This window comes from Nyctereutes procyonoides, unplaced genomic scaffold, assembly GCF_905146905.1.
Source record: "Nyctereutes procyonoides isolate TBG_1078 unplaced genomic scaffold, NYPRO_anot_genome, whole genome shotgun sequence".
Classification (NCBI taxonomy): Eukaryota; Metazoa; Chordata; class Mammalia; order Carnivora; family Canidae; genus Nyctereutes; species Nyctereutes procyonoides.
Genome location: NW_026575133.1, coordinates 14,344,523 through 14,362,028, shown reverse-complemented (window position 1 = coordinate 14,362,028; position 17,506 = coordinate 14,344,523). Strand labels below are relative to the sequence as shown.

Below are 17,506 nucleotides of genomic sequence, written 5' to 3'. Positions count from 1 at the left end.
AACTATATAGACATTTCTAACTCCTTACAATAAATGATACTACCAAGATTAAAAGCCAAGAGAAAGGGCAGCCCAGGTGGCACAGCGGTTTAAGCACTGCCTTTGACCCAGGGCGTGATCCTGGAGACCCGGGACTGAGTCCCGCATTGGGCTTCTCCCTCTGTGTCTCTGCCTCTCTCTCTCTCTCATGAATAAATAAAGTCTTTAAAAAAAAAAAAAGGCAAGAGAAAGACAAAACATTTACAATATATAGAATACTAGAATATAGATTACAAACAACCCTATCAAACAATAGGAAAAGTATCAGAAAAAAATGGGCAAAGGAAATAATTTACTAAAACAGATACTGGTAGCATAAAAACATAATGCACTAAACCATGAAATCAGCAAAGTTGACATGTTGAATTTACAGACACTAAAATGTCCAGATGTTGAAACAACAATGAAAAAAGGAAAAAGGGTGAAACAGAGCAAGATGTTATGTTGGTTAAAAAAAAAAAAAAAAAAGGAACAACAAATCCATGTTTTTAAAAGCCCAACATCTAGGCAAGTTATTTAACGTACCAGAGCCTTGAGTTTGTTGAACTTACACTGAGGATGTGAATCTCAGGGCTTGAGTGAAAAAAATGTATATGATGTATATATAGTAATGCTTGGCTCAGAGTAGCTGTTTAACATAGACTATTACTTTGAAACTGGATTTAACTTTTGCCCTGTGTCTTCTTAATTCATAACTATTTAGCTTTCACAGAGAAACTACGTAGAAAGTTAGAAATGGTGAAAGAAATCCCAGACCTAGCAATTCCTCGCTCTTCTTTTTCTTTCACACTGTTGAATTTAGGTTCTGTTTCTGCCAGTTCTTTCTGCTTCTCTTCTATTTTTTCAAGTAGCTTCTGCCTCTCTTTTAATAAGCGTTTCTGTAAATAAAGCAGGGTAAGTAAAAATGCAATCTTAAAAATTTCTGCTTAAGTCTAGCATAAAATATTTTCTCATGAAAAAAAGTTGATGAGAAAACTGATATTGCAACACAAAACTAACTTTTAAATGAAAGAAACAAGGACACAGTACTGAGCTGCTACATGAGTAAAAATTATTTTAATGTGCCAGATCTTTTTCAAAAGTTTAAAATCATGTACCCCCATGACAGAAAGCATGGTCTTTTGCAATTCCTATTCAGCTTGAACATTTATAAGTCTTTCATTTTTAGCATTTTAACTTACCCTTTGTTCACTATTGCCTGCCAGTTCATCTTGTAAATCTTTGGCTTTAAGCTCCAACTTAGTCCTCTGTTTAATTTGTTCTTGCCTTTCAGCGCTGAGCTGCTCCTTTTCTTCTTTCATAGCTGAAATTTTTGTTTTCAATTCTCTAACTTGGCGCTCAATATCCTAGTGAAGTATCAAACAGAAATGAATCAAACAATTAGAAGTGGAACAGCAGAGTTTCTATTAGTTCTGTCCTTTTTTCCCTTCATTTACAAGTTCAGTACTATTCTGTCTTTCTAATACTCAATCCCAGTAACACCTGTTTGAAGTTTCCACTCCCTAATTCTGGTACAAAAGGATTTACTGTGGTCAAAAAATATAAGTCAACATAAGCCTCGTTTATAATCTTACCTCCATCTTATCTCTTGCATCCTGCTGGGCATCTCTTAATTGTCTGGATTTTTCTCCACTAGTCTCTCGCTTAGCAGAAAGCTGAGGGGGACAAAAAGCTGTAAGTTCTAACTCACTTTGTATTTAATATGTCATAACGTAGTAGAATTTTAAAATATCTGCTAAAATAAAATAATTCACTTGAAGATGCTTCTTTTTTTTTTTAAGAAGTTTTAAATGGAAAGCTCCTTTAGTTTTAAATATTACCTAAAACAAATTAACAAATTTTTGGACAAAAGGTCGGCAATACCAAAAAAAAAAAAAAAAAAAAAAAAAAAAATCAGCAATACAAATACAAAATGTACAAAATACATTTTTTTAAAGATTTTATTTATTCATGAGAGACACAGAGAGGCATAGGCAGAGGGAGAAACAACAAAAATACATATTAAAAAGCCAAAAAAAAAATCATGACGCTTTTTTTTTTTAATAAAGTAAACTCCACCCCCAACATGGGGCTTAAACTCATGACCCTAGTATCAAGAGTCCTATATTCCACTGACTGAGCCAGCCAGGCACCCCTTCATGAAGCTTTTATTTTTTTTCCATGAAGCTTTTAAAGGTGGCTTCCCTCATCTTGGTTTGCAGTGCACCACAACCTGATTATATTTCAGACACAACTATAGCAAGGACCATACAGGTCTAAGGATTTTCCTTGGAATAAACTGAATGAACAATTTTACCGACCAATGATTTCACTAAGAGGTTTAAAATTCTTTAAGTTTCTATTTAAAAATCATTGAAAAATAGAAATATAAAATGAGCTTAACATATAAAACAAACTAAAATCACTCTGAATTTAAGTGACAAAGTTCTTTTACCTCATCAAGTTTAGCACGAGTCTCGTTAAGTTCCTGGTTGTAAATGGTATATTCCAAGGCTCGTCTCATTTTGTCCCACTTCTGATACTGAGCTAGTTCTTCCTTTTCTTCCTCTAAGGTATGTAATCTCTCTTCAATGTATTTTAACAACTCATTGATTTTTTCCCGTTTACCCTCTTAAAAAGAAATGAGAGAGGGGCAAAGAAGTTGAATAAAACTTTTATGTAAATAATAACTTTCTTCAAATATGCTAGTAGTTAAAATTAATCTTAAGAACTACAGCTTATATGATAGTATGTGACAACCAAATCTAAGATACTAAAATGACAAGATCCACCACCCTGACAACCACCAGTTTGTTCTCTATATTTTTTTTTTAAAGATTTTACTTATTCATAGAGACAGAGAGAGAGAGGCAGAGACACAGGCAGAGGGAGAAGCAGGCACCATACAGAGAGCCTGACATGGGACTTGATCCAGGGTCTCCAGGATCATGCCCTGGGCTGCAGGCGGCGCTAAACCGCTGCGCTACTGGGGCTGCCCTGTTCTCTGTATTTATGAGTCCGTTTCTGTTTTGTTTGTTTGCTTGGTTTTTTTAAGATTCCAAATATAAGTGGAATCCTGTATTTGCCGTTCTCTGATTTATTTTACTCAGCACAATACCCCTCTAGATTCATCCAGGTTGTCACAAATGGCAGTATCTCATTTTTTAAAAAGTGAGTAATATTCCACTGTATACATATACCATATCTTCTTTATCCATTCATCTGTTGATGGAAACTTAAGTTGCGTCTACCTCTTGGCTATTGTTAAGTAATACTACAAGGAACATATGGTCCCATATGTATCTTTTCGAATCAGTACTTACTAGCTCTTATAATGCTACATTTGCTTAAGGGCCTCAGTTTAAACTTCCTTTAAAGGCAACTGTGCCTTCCCACATCATTAAAAAAAACCTCCAAAAACCCTACTAACATCATTAATGTCATGGATTTTTCAACTTTTATAGTTAACAGCATTATCTGTAACTGCCATATACTGAACAAACACCCCCTATATTCCAATCATGAAGCTACTTTGCTCCTCTACTCACCACCATGAACTATGAAAAAGAATTTTACATATGGAGAGGTTTTAGATCAGAAAGATCAAGTCTAAGGTCACAATATCAGTTAATTATTATTAGTCAGATTTTTGAACTCAGGACTGACTCTAAAATGTGACAGAACACAGCACTTGAACAACAAAGTAGGGTTTTTATAATACATGTACTAAAGGAAAATTCTAAGTTCAAAGTGTTCCATTTACTTGCTCCTAAACAACTTAAAACCTAATGCCAACTGATACTCCCAGCAATTTTTCTTGAGGATTGCATCCAAATCTGTTACCTTACTAACAATGAGGATGGTAAAAAAATAGTTGACCTACAAAGGCATTACTAACAGCAATTCTTTATTTAAAGAGAGAAATTACTGGAAATCTCAAACCTTAAAGTGTAACAAACTAATTATCTCTCCATTCAGTGCAAAGGCAAATTATCAAACTGTATACTCCTGAGAATAGAACTCCTTTCAATATAATAACACAACAAAGTAATTTATAATAAAGAGCAGAATCACATTTCTTTACCTGTTTCTTTCATTAGAGATATGCTTTCTTCTTTTCGTTCATCATATACTCTAGTACCAGCTACTTCTCTTAATAGTTTTAGTCTCTGAGAATCCGGTGCTGTGGCCATCTGGTTGATCTAAAAATTTTAGAAAAATAATTATGATGTAGCTACACACTGTTCTTTAAGAATGCTACCTTTATTTTTTTTAGAACACTACCTTTAAAGAGTATCCACATGCTGAGTTTTAAGTACCACTTCAAGAATTTAATTTGTACAGTGCTTATACCCACATACCTACATCCTTTATTAAACGAAATTTATCAAATGAAAATCCAAATAGAATTGATCCATTCATAAGTCGAATTTATGAATAAAACTATAAATTAAAAATGAAGAACATTCCATTACCATATTTTTTCTCAGTCAACATGATAAGGTATAAAAGATGAACTCCACTCTAAAAGAACAAAGTATTTTTACAAGCGGGAAGCTATTATGCTACATTAAAAAACTATAATGGTATTATCAAAAAATAACAGGGACATCTCGGTAGCTCAGTTGGTTGAGCATCCAACCCTTGGTTTTAGCTCAAGTCATGATCTCAGGGTTGTGAAATCAAACCCTGCATCTGTCTCCCCACTCAGTGTCGAGCTGGCTTAAGATTCTCTTTCTTGGGGATCCCTGGGTGGTGCAGCGGTTTGGCGCCTGCCTTTGGCCCAGGGCGCGATCCTGGAGACCCGGGATCGAATCCCACGTCGGGCTCCCGGTGCATGGAGCCTGCTTCTCCCTCTGCCTATGTCTCTGCCTCTCTCTCTCTCTCTCATGTGACTATCATAAATAAATAAATAAAATTAAAAAAAAAAAAAAAAGATTCTCTTTCTTGGGGCAGCCCTGGTGGCTCAGCGGTTTAGCGCCACCTTCAGCCCAGGGCCTGATCCTGGAGACCCGGGATCGAGTCCCACATCAGGCTCCCTGCATGGAGCCTGCTTCTCCCTCTGCCTGTGTCTCCGCCTTTCTCTGTCTCTCATGAATAAATAAATAAAATCTTTAAAAAAAAAAAAAAAAAAGATTCTCTCCTTCCCCCTCTGCTCCTGCCCCCACTTGTGTGCACTCACTCTTTATAAATAAAATAAAATCTTTTAAAATATATATTATCAAAAATGGTATGATTGTTATTTTTTAAGTCAAGTCTACATCTGACAGGGGTTTTAAACTCAAAACCCTAAGAGTCATATGCTCTACTAACTGAACTAGCCAGGCACCTAAAAATGGTATGTTTTAAACAAATAATTGTGACGGGGGTAGTGACTCTTAAGTAAAATAAGCAAAAGCATCTTTAAAATCGTATTTAAAAATATATGGCAGGGCATTTGGGTGTCTCAGTCAGTTGAGTGTCCAACTCTTGGTTTTGGCTCTAGTATTGGTCTCAAGATCGTGAGACTGAACCTCACATTGGCCTCCACACTTGGCATAGTCTGTTTGAGATTCTCTCTCTGCTCCTTCCCCTGCTCACCCACACCAGCAGTATCTCTAAAACAAATAAATACAATCTTAAGATATATAAGTTAAAACAAACAAAAAAACCCAGAAAGTGGTACAAAATAAGTGCCATGCCACTTTAAACAAGCAGGAGTTTACCATATTCATAAAAATACAGCTAACCACTAAAGGCAAAAAAATGCTCACTGCATTAAAAAGGGAAGTGGAAAAAAAAAGTTATTCTAACACTTTTATATAAAAAGAGAATCAGCTGAGCCAAGAAAATATGATCAGAAGTATATACAAAGAATCCCCCTTCAGATCTTTTTTTTTTTTTTAAAGATTCATTCATTTGAGAGCAAGTGAGTGCACTCAAGCAGGGGGAGGGGCCAGGGAAGAGGGAGAAAATCCCCAGACTCCCCAGCAGAACAGAGCTAAGATCTGAAGATCAAGACCCAATCTGAAATCAAGAGTCAGCCACTCAACTGAGCTATCCATGCATCCCCCTCTTCAGATCCTTATCACTCATTACCCCAATTATGCTTGTTCAAATTATTCACTTAAAAAATATTTAGTAAATGCTTACAACACATATGCCACTCTGCTGGACATTGGGAAAAGAGCAATGAACAAAACAGAAAAGGTCTTTCCTTCATGAAACTTACATTCTATCTAGTGGAAGAAGACAGGAAACAGTATAACTGTTATGAAAAAAACCAAAACAGAATAAAGCAAGTATGTAGGGCTGGGGCGAAGGCAATGCTTTTTTGGATGAGGAAAACTCACAGACGGCTTATATGAAATGACATATAAGCAGAAACTGAAATGAAGTATAGGGGCCTATGTTGTTTGTGAGTAGAGAAGACTCAGACTGGGGATCCCTGGGTGGCTTAGCAATTTAGCACCTGCCTTTGGCCCAGGGTCTGATCCTGGAGTCACGGGATCAAGTCCCACATCAGGTTCCCTGCATGGTGCCTGCTTCTCCCTCTGCCCGTGTCTCTGCCTCTCTCTCTCTGTGTCTCTCATGAATAAATAAATAAAATCTTAAAGAGAAGACTCAGATAAATGATCTTTCACAATCAGCCTTTTGTAGAAATTTCTTGCTTATAAAGATGGTCTTTTCAAAAACTTGTTCTGCATTTCCCAAATGTGAAACACCACACTCTTCCTAATCACTTCTCCTGAATTCTACCTTTCCAACACATATCTTAAAAATCCTTCAATATGAAATAAGTGGACATTTAAAAAGAACTTTCCTGGGACACCTGGGTGGCTCTGGTTCAGCAGCTGAGTATCTGCCTTTGGCTGAGGGTGTGATCCCGGGTCAGGGGATCGAGTCCCACATCGGGCTCCTTCTGAAGAGCCTGCTTCTCCCTCTGCCTGTGTCTCTGCCTCTCTCTCTCATGAATAAATAAAATCTTAAAAAATAAAATAAAAATAAAAAGAACTTTCCTTTAGTCCAAAAAACTACTATAACAAACTATGAGAACACTGCAGGGTATGTTTTTAAAAAAGAAATCAGCTACAGTTTAAAGTATGTGAGGAGACAGTAGAAAGTATATTACTAAAAACTATAAAAAATATAACTCTACAAGAAAAAATAATATGTGGCATTATGGTAGATTTCTGGAAATGGAAGCTTTTTACCATTTCAGTTCTGTGATATGTTAAGCAACAGAGTTATTAATTTTAGGAAGTAATTTTTTAATGTTATTTTTAAAGGATTTCTATAGTATATATTTTTTAAAGCAGGCTCCATGCCCAGCATGCAGAGCTTGTATTCACAATCCTGAGATCAAGACCTGACCTAACATCAAGAGTCAGATGCTTAGCCAACTGATCTACCCAGGTGCTCCTCTATAATATTCTTAAAAATGATCATTTTGACTTTCACAAATCAAAAATGCCTTCCAGTACAACTTATTAAGAGATATAGGCAAAGAAAACAAGATCCAACTGCTGAAATGATTCTATCCTACTACACAACAGATGTACTTTGCAGTCACATAAAAGGTAATACATCAATATAAAATAAATCAATGAAAACAAGACAGTAAGGTCCATTTTTCATTCAACTTAATCCCTAAAAATAAGCCAAGTTCATCATTCAAGTGAATACACTCAAGAGAACAAATTCTATAAAACAAGGACATACAATTTTTTTACCTTTCCTTGTTTTACAATATAATAAGGATTGCTTCGAGAAAAACCAGCACTTTCCAGGAGATTCATCACATCATTTTTCCTATAATAAACATTGAAAAAAAAATTCAGATAAATAACCCAACAATAAGCAAAAACATAAAGGCAGACTCTTGAGTTAAGGGGCATGAGGGAGTATAGTCATTAAATAAATCATCTATTCTATCAAGCCTCAGATAATCCTGATTCTTAAGTTAATGCTCTAAATACTGCTTTGTTGAACATGAGGCATATAACCCATATAACGCGGCAAATAAAATACTTTTACTCCTGTGAAAGGCATTAAAACAGAAAAAAAAATGCTTACGTGACCATTTTCTTGTCTAGGAAATACTGATCCTTTTTGGCACCAATAACTCTTCTAAGTGAAACTTCTTCTTTATCGATCTAAGAAAAAATGTAAAAGCCTGAAGTTAATCTCACAGTAAAACTGGAGAACTTTTTATTTAATAAGGTCATTTTAGAGTCCCTAGTAATTATTTTGAAACTTATTTCTCAGTAAAGATATGCTATGAATATCAATTCTATGACAGACATTTTCTCACAATAGCTTACACACTCCCATCAGTTTACTAGAATGTTCATTATAATTTTAAGACAAAATTAGTATGTAAACTGTATAGCTATTTTAGCATAAACTATAAGAGTTTAAGTACAGTTATAAATGTTTCAAAGCTTGTAAGAAAATTAGTTGCATCAATAAAATTCTCAACATTATTACTGGGGGAAAAAGCCATTACTCACAGGCAACCGGTTGTCTGAATTATCAAAAATAATCTCCACAAAAGCAGAAATGACACGAGGACCAGTACCCTCCTAAAACATGCAAAAAATTTTTTGTCATTTATGTGATATTTTCACAACCTTTATCTTTTTCTTCTCTAAATACTTTTTAAAGTTTAGCGCATGATAACAAGCCTAATTCAATAGAGAAAAATTTCTAACAGACAGGTATTTATCCTTCTTGTCAAAAGAGCAAAGATACTGGATTAGGATAACACCACTTTTCAACCAAATGGTTAGATTCTAACTAAAAACATGAGAACTATGCAAGAGATATCAAAGTCAGATATATTTAGGTCTTGTTTTTTTTTTTTAGGTCTTGTTCTGAAGACCACTTTATTAGAACATACATGCCCATGTAATTCCACTTATTTGCTAGTATCTACAACACTTTGAGGTTTTTCTCTTACAGACTCAATGCTGGAAAGGAACCCTAATAAAGTATATAATTATTAGAACTCGGCTTTCTTAAACACTTAATTTGCAATACACTGCATAATTTTAAATCTGCCATGAAGAGACACACATTTAACATGTGTCACATATAGATCAATTTATGACCCAGGCACTTCGATACCAAGTCCAGATAATTTCCAGATTTTATTAAAATTCTTTTAAAGATTTTTTTAAAGATTTTATTTATTCATAGAGACACAGCCAGAGAGAGAGGCAGAGACACAAGCAGAGGGAGAAGCAGGCTCCATGCAGAGAGCCTGACGTGGGACTCGATCCAGGGTCTCTAGGATCACGCCCTGGGCTGCAGGCATCGGGGCTGCCCCCTTTTTAAAGATTTTATTCATTTATTCATGGGAGACACACAGAGAGAGGCAGAGACATAAGCAGAGGGAGAAGCAGGCTCCATGCAGGGAGCCTGATGCAGGACTTAATCTTGGGACTCCAGGATCATGCCCTAAGCCACCCAGGCATCCCAATTTCCAGATTTTAGAAACTGTTACTATGCAGTGACTAAACACACTAAAGAATGATACTTAAAGAGGTTACTCTTTCAATGTCAATCTTAGAAACCTAAATATATATCTATCTACAAGGTAACCAACTCTGGTTACTAGGCTAAAAATTCAAATTTAAGAGGGAAAATAAAAGATAATGGTTAAAAAACAAACACCTTCCTGTGAGAGACTCTGTTGAGGTATATTAAGGAATTTCACTTTCTGCTCTTATAACTAATTATAAACCATATTAAAACCAAAAAGAGGGATCCCTGGGTGGCGCAGCGGTTTGGCGCCTGCCTTTGGCCCAGGGCGCGATCCTGGAGACCCGGGATCGAATCCCACATCAGGCTCCCGGTGCATGGAGCCTGCTTCTCCCTCTGCCTGTGTCTCTGCCTCTCTCTCTCTGTGACTATCATAAATAAAATAAAAAAAATTTAAAAAAAAAAAAAACCAAAAAGAAATTTTATCATTAGTATAGCTTTTGTAATTTTTTAATCCTGAAATTTTAGTTCTTATTCATAATTATCCAATGAAAAATTCTAACAATTTTCTTTACTATAATTATGCTTAACTTCCATATTGGAAAATCCTCTTACCATTTAACTTAAAAATATGGCCCAAAATAAAACAAGTATGTTGCTTAGTTTGCAATGGTCGTTTCTCTAATGTTCCCAATTCTGGTTCTAAGTCTCAAAGTTCTTAATTCCCAATCTCAAACTCTTTTCTCCTCAGCAAACCTGCTTCTCAGCATTACCAGACCATACTCCCTAATATAGGGAAGACATACCCATCTATAGAAAATTTCCTATTATAAAAAAAAAATTAGACCTTTATCATGCACTAACATAGCAAATTCCACAGAATACATACCCTTAAGAGACACTGTATCATATTTACAAAGGATCTGAAAGCTTGAACAAATGATTTTATTTACCAGAATTGATAATATAGTTTAAAAAATACATACTATCAATAACATCTCAAAGCAATTTCACTCACATGCAACAAAGCCAATCGCTGTTCTGGACGAAGATGACTGAACTCATCACTAAGAACAAACTGAATTGCTACAAATAGAAAAACATAACTATTAGTACAGTCTAAAAGAAAGATTTATGCCTTATTTATAACTCCCCATAACTTCTATCATGTAATGAACAGGGCAGATAAAGCAGATTATCTCTTCTATATATGCAGAAAATTTGCCTGTACTTCAGACTAATTAGCTTGGAAATGACAAAATACTAAGGAGTTCCCACTGAACACTAAAGAAAGAAAAAGGGAACACTGAGATAACAAAAAGAGAGAAGCAAACCAGAGTCTCTTAAAGTATACACTGAGTGGTTTTAAAACTGTTTTTAACCCACCAGATATAAATAATATACGTCAAAATATTTTTTCTTCTTTTTCGTCAAAATATTTATTAACAAGACAGGATATATTCCTACAATATCCTTAACCGTATACTTTTTTTTGTCAAAAGAAATAGAACTAAGTGGGAAATACGGGGAAATATTTCAGATTCCCACCTTCTACTGCACTGCTTGCACTGCCCTTATCTTCTGTATGAAGAAGCCATTCCTGCCTCTATACAGAGTACCTAACTGGACCACCCTGCCCTAGAAATGAAACTCTACTCAGCTGTCCTATTTCCAGTCCACCCAGGAGACCTTTGACATTCTCTAAGAGTTGAGTATACATTTATGAATGTGTATACTGAGGGTGGAGGTGGACTGGTTATCTTTTATAACCACCTCGGGAGGATACATTCAAATTGCCTTCACTCCCCTAGATATTACAAAATACTTCTACTCCAATCCCACTCTCTTACCATCACTAAATTACAACAACTGAAGGGCTATTGATTTGTGAGCACAGAAAGGATAGAACCTTTGTTCTTAAGCTCCCCACTTTTCCTCAAGGACTACTCAACTAAGAGGTTCAAGTTCAAATTTTTCAACTTACTTCTTCTATAATCCAAAACTGTTAAAATGTTTTTTTTCTCTCTCTGAAAGATTTGCTAACAGAGGCACTATGATACTTAAATTCAGTTTTTTAAAGATTTGAGAGAGAGAGAAACAGAGAAAGCATGGGTGGGGAAGGGCAGACAGAGTCTCAAGTGGACTCCCCACTGAGTGTAGAGGCTGACACAGGGTTTGATCCCATGACCTGACCTGAAACCAAGAGTTGGATAATTAACCAACTGAGCCACCCAAGTGCCCCACTTAAATGTATTTTATCTTTAGAATTTTCAAAGCTATTTAACTATCATCAAATTAGCAATCCTTGTTGAGTCTGTAATTTTTTATACCCCATCATTCGTAAGAATGATTTAGAGAACATTTTTTTAGAAGATGAAACTTGACTGGCTCAGTCAATAGAGCATGTGACTCTTCATCCTGGAAAATGAGTTCAAGCCCTATAATGGGTATAAAGCTTCCTTACTTAGTAAATAAATAAATGAAACAGAAAAATGAAACATTTTCTAAATCAATATTAACTATTCTACTGTATTTTATTTATTTATTTATATGTGCTTTGCAACATTTAGTGAACTCATGTTTTTTTTTTAATTTTTTTTATTTATGATAGTCACACACACACACACACACACACAGAGAGAGAGAGAGAGAGAGAGAGAGAGAGAGAGAGGCAGAGACATAGGCAGAGGGAGAAGCAGGCTCCATGCACCAGGAGCCTGACGTGGGATTTGATCCCAGGTCTCTAGGATCACGCCCTGGGCCAAAGGCAGGCACCAAACCACTGCACTACCCAGGGATCCCTGAACTCAAGTTTAAAAAGTACTTCCATTGGTATTATTTCAGGACTCTCACAACCCATCAAAGTAGGCAGGTCTAACACCTGTTGGATTTTTTTTTAATTATTTATTTATTTATTCATGAGAAACAGAGAGAAGCAGAGACACAGACAGAGGGAGAAGCAGGCTCCATGTGTAGGGAGCCCGATGCAGGATTTGATCCCGGCGCCCTGGGCTGAAGGCGGTGCTAAACCGCTGAGCCACCCAGGCTGCCTTCTAACACCTGTTTTTTTTTTTGTTTTCTTTTTTAAATTTTATTTATTTATTCATAGAGACAGAGAGAGAGAAAGAGAGGCAGAGACACAGGCAGAGGGAGAAGCAGGCTCCATGCAGGGAACCCAACATGAGACTCGATCTCGGGTCTCCAGGATCACACCCCAGGCTGCAGGTGGCGCTAAACCGCTGCGCCACGGGGGCTGCCCTAACACTTGTTTTTAAAGTGCAAAGAGTACCTTAGATTGTTTTGCCCAGTCTCTCAGCTAATTAATCAGTGGTTATAGAGTAGAACTCAGATCATTATATTCACCCTATACACTAAGCTACTACTCTATATGAAGCATTTCTTGAGTTTCATGCAGACATAACCTCAGAAAATCAATTTTTCCAAGTACCACACTCAGCATGGAGCCCAATGAGGAGCTTGAACTGATGACCCTGAGCTCAAGACCTGAGCTAAGATCAAGAACTGGATGCTTAACTAACTGGGCCACCCAGACGACCCTCAGAAAACCAATTTTTAAAATAAACTACCTGAAGATGCCCAGGTCTTAACATATTCAGAATTTAAAAAACAATACCTACCATAAAAAAAGTTACTCTTTCCAGATCCATTTCTGCCCACTATAAAATGTCAAAAAATACATGTTACATTGCATATAAACCAGTAAAATTAAAATTGTACTAAAGTTTTAAAGTATTAAGAGATTTATATTCAATTTTCTAACTTAACATCTTAATATATGAAATTAAAAACAAGAGTGAACAAAAGAAATCAATAAATAAAACAGCTTTAATCAACAAATGAGTACAAGTTTTATATAGACATCAGATGTTTTTTTCCCTTAAATTTATTTCATTGACTCTTTTGCTCTTTCTAATAGTTTAAAATTAAAAGGAATAACCAAAGACATTACCAGGTTTTCACAACTTACATAGACATGTAATTCTATTTTAATTACATATAATGGAGGGTTTTTTTTTAATATTGTATTTATTTATTCATGAGAAAGAGAGAGAGAGAAGAGAGAGAGAGAGAGAGAGAGAGAGAGAGGCAGAGACACAGGCAGAGGGAGAAGCAGGCTCCATGCAGGGAGCCTGACGTGAGACTCAATCCTGGGTCTCCAGGATCAGGCCCTGGGCTGAAGGCGGCGCTAAACCGCTGAGCCACCCGGGGTGCCCTATAATGGAGTATTTTTAACATTCTAAAGATTCACATGTTGCTGAAATTTTTTAATACCTAAATAATTTCAAATTCTCAAACTATATGCATATTTACGTACTTATGACCAGCCCTGTATATCATGTATAATCTCAGAATCATAAAACTACAAAAGTATAAGGCATTTAACTACCTGAATTCAGAATTAAACAATTCTATACCTAAAAAGATACCAAATGTTTCAGATTTAATGAATTCACTTGAATTTTGCTGTTCAGTAAAATTCTCATTGAGTCAAACTATCCCAATCTCTCTCATCTTGACCAAAATACCCTACAACAAATTAGCCCTTACAGTTACCACCTTTAACGCAAAATAAAGTCTTAAAAAATCATTTCTGTTATGCAAGAAAGTAATGAACTGCTTTTAAAAAAAGACATGACAGAGAGGCCAGCTTAAAAAAGATTTCCACTGGCTTAATCTAGGACCATTTCAGCATCAAAATAATTAGATGAATTATAATAAATTTGTACTGGAGGGAAATCATCCATGATTCGATGCTGATAATAAAATGACAAATAGCCAAGAAAGGAGAACTGCTCACAGAACACCACACAGTAAATGTGAAAGGAGTGCTAGAAATGGAAAATCATTTTGTAACCATCAGAATAAAGGCAATTATTATCAATGAATGCTATATCTAGGGAGAAATTTTGATAAGGAGCACAATATTTCCAAGTGTTTCTCATTCTTATACTATTTATTAGTTGCAAGGGAAAAAACACTATACAGTAGAAAAACTAGATAACTACCTAGACTGGGTGATCAAAAGTAACACAACTTAAAAAGAAGCAGAATGTCTTCACCTACAGATGTAAAATCCTCAGAACACATCATTTATGTAGTTTTTTTTTTTAAAAAGGTTTTATTTTTATTTATTCATGAGAGACACAGAGAGGCAGAGACATAGAGGGAGCCAGATGCGAGACTTGATCCCAGGATCACAATCTGAACCAAAGGCAGATGCTCAATCACTGAGACACCCAGGTGCCTTTATGTAGTAGTTTTTAAAAAACAATGTTATAAAAAACAGAGAAAGGCTGTGGATATGATCCAGATTAAAGGAGACTGAAGAGATATGACAACTGAATGCCATACCTGACCCTAAAGTAGATCTTGTACTGGAGGAGGAAAAAATATAAAGAACGTTTTTGGGTCAATCAGTATTACTGGAAAATGAAGAGATTATTTTATTAATGACAAATTTACTGAAGTTGATAACTGTACTGTGTTTATGCAAGAAAATATCCCTATTCTTATAAAGTATACATTGAAATCAAAGGTAAAGGACCTACGTAACTTTAAGAAAAAAAGAGTGTGAGAGGGAGTGCAAATGATAAAGTAAGGAAAATGTTAACAGGAAGATTTAGGGTAAAGGAGGCAGGGATATTATCTGTACTGTTCCTATTTATACAACTTTTCTGTAAATGTGAAATTCTCTAAATAGAAGTTTAAAGTTAATTTATCATTAAAAGAATTACATACAGTTCAAACCATAACCTACTCACAAATAACTTAAAATTTTTAAACTTCCCTTTAAGAATTACTCCTACCCAGGGATCCCTGGGTGGCGCAGCGGTTTGGCGCCTGCCTTTGGCCCAGGGCGTGATCCTGGAGACCCCGGATCAAATCCCACGTCGGGCTCCCGGTGCATGGAGCCTGCTTCTCCCTCTGCCTATGTCTCTGCCTCTCTCTCTCTCTCTCTGTGACTATCATAAATAAATAAAAAATTTAAAAAAATTAAAAAAAAAAAAGAATTACTCCTACCCAGAGTGGAAGACTAGGATGTTTAATATTCAGGACTCATTCTTAAAAGATATTCAAGACTTAAATAGAAAAAAATAGATGACTGACATATTACACCACAGGCTCATTTTTATTTAAAAAGATTTATGAAGACGTACACAAAGACTGAAGGGCTACTGAGATAGGTCTAGTTTATATATGCCCCAGATTCACCTGCCCCAATCCAAGTCTTGGCTGCCTGTCAATGGAGAGGCTCAGTATTCCACTACCTTAGGTTGTTTCAGCCTGCCCTGGGTACTTAGATCAGATTTGCGAAAACCCAAAGGAGGCTATAGTTCCCTGACTACTTCAGGGACATTAGTTCCCAGAGTAACACAACCCAAAAGCATGGGGGTTAAATGCCCTGTGTGGTAAACTTTGACGAATCAGAGACAAGAACTAGAAGACAAAACCCTCTCCATTATTTTCCCATATGATCTTTCCCACACACAGTAGGTTCACAAAGTCTATCTGGAAGTTACCTAATTTGACCACACACCAGCTGTGCCTTTTTTATAAAGCCGTAAACCAGCTTTGCCCCTCTCTCATGCCCTAAGACTGCATTCCTATTAAAGCCTTATTAATAGCTGAGTGGGCCTTGGACTGAGGACTACAGTTTATAGCTTTTTCCCATTTAGCTTTTAAGCTCTTCTGTAATATTCTATAATTAATATGTATTTCTTTTGTTAAAAAGCTACAGAAAAGGTAACTTTAAAAAGGTACATGCTTGATACATTCACACATTTATTCAAGGGATTCAAACATCAAACATCAACATAAGAGGTATCTGCCTTCCAATCTTTCTTAAGGTCAAAATCATTAATCAAAGTAGTAATGCTTTCACAGGATATTTTTCATGTTAATCTCAGTCTATACTACTTCAGGTCTTTCTTACATTATCAAGGTACTGGTTGTTCTAAATTTATTTATTTGTTTGTTTGTTTATTTATGACAAAGAAAGAGGCAGAGACACAGGCAGAAGGGACTCAATCCCAAGATCCTGCAATCAAGACCTGAGCTGAAGGCAGACGCTCAACCACTGAGCCACCCAGGTGTACCAAGATCCTTTTTTTTTTTTTAAGTTTTGTTTTGTTTTTTAAAGATTTTATATATTCATGAGAGACACAGAGAGAGAAGCAGAAACACAGGGAGAGGGAGCCTGATGTGGGACTCCATCCCAGGACTCCAGGAACATGCCCTGGGCTAAAGGCAGGCACTAAACCACAGACCCACCCAGGCATCCCTCAAGGTACTGTGTTTTTGTTTGCTTTTTTTTTTTAAGATTTTATTTATTTATTCATAGAGAGAGAGAGAGAGGCAGAGACACAGGCAGAGGGAGAAGCAGGCTCCATACAGGGAGCCTGACCTGGGACTCGATCCAGGGACTCCAGGATCACGCCCTGGGCCAAAGGCGGCGCTAAATCACTGAGCCCCCGGGGCTGCCCAAGGTATTGTTTTTTAAACACGTTTAAGGGGGATCCCTCGGTGGCTCAGCTGTTTAGCACCTGCCTTTGGCCCAGGTGTGATCCTGGAGTCCCGGGATCGAGTCCCACGTGAGGCTCCCTGCATGGAGCCTGCTTCTTCCTCTGCCTGGGTCTCTGCTTCTATGTCACATAAAATAAAAAATAAAAAAAAACTTTAAATTAAAAAACAAAACAAAAAGAAAAACACGTTTAAGCAGTAAAAGACTTGTTAAAATCAAAGAAATAAACTTAGACAATTTCCTCTGTAACTATTAGCAATCTAATAGCTAAAATAAAAATACTTGATAGGGATCCCTGGGTGGCGCAGCGGTTTGGCGCCTGCCTTTGGCCCAGGGCGCGATCCTGGAGACCCGGGATCGAATCCCACATCAGGCTCCCGGTGCATGGAGCCTGCTTCTCCCTCTGCCTGTGTCTCTGCCTCCCTCTCTCTCTCTCTGTATGACTATCATAAATAAATAAAAATTTAAAAAAAAAATACT

At 36.4% G+C, this 17,506-nt stretch overlaps 1 protein-coding gene across 2 annotated transcripts in view; it reads right to left on the bottom strand.

Moving 5' to 3' along the window:
• The window catches only part of SMC3 (structural maintenance of chromosomes 3), a 40,154-nt gene that overhangs the window by 19,345 nt on the left and 3,303 nt on the right, over nucleotides 1-17,506 (bottom strand). Inside the window, exons 3-12 of one of the 2 annotated variants that reach the window (XM_055300109.1) lie at nucleotides 13,122-13,160; nucleotides 10,502-10,569; nucleotides 8,511-8,582; nucleotides 8,074-8,153; nucleotides 7,731-7,809; nucleotides 4,103-4,220; nucleotides 2,474-2,649; nucleotides 1,614-1,694; nucleotides 1,221-1,385; nucleotides 796-917 (exon numbers count right to left, since the gene is read on the bottom strand). In XM_055300109.1, coding sequence (XP_055156084.1) covers nucleotides 796-917; nucleotides 1,221-1,385; nucleotides 1,614-1,694; nucleotides 2,474-2,649; nucleotides 4,103-4,220; nucleotides 7,731-7,809; nucleotides 8,074-8,153; nucleotides 8,511-8,582; nucleotides 10,502-10,569; nucleotides 13,122-13,160 — 1,000 coding nt within the window. The remainder of the gene's footprint in view (nucleotides 1-795; nucleotides 918-1,220; nucleotides 1,386-1,613; nucleotides 1,695-2,473; nucleotides 2,650-4,102; nucleotides 4,221-7,730; nucleotides 7,810-8,073; nucleotides 8,154-8,510; nucleotides 8,583-10,501; nucleotides 10,570-13,121; nucleotides 13,161-17,506) is intronic. The other variant, XM_055300110.1, reaches the window with a different exon arrangement.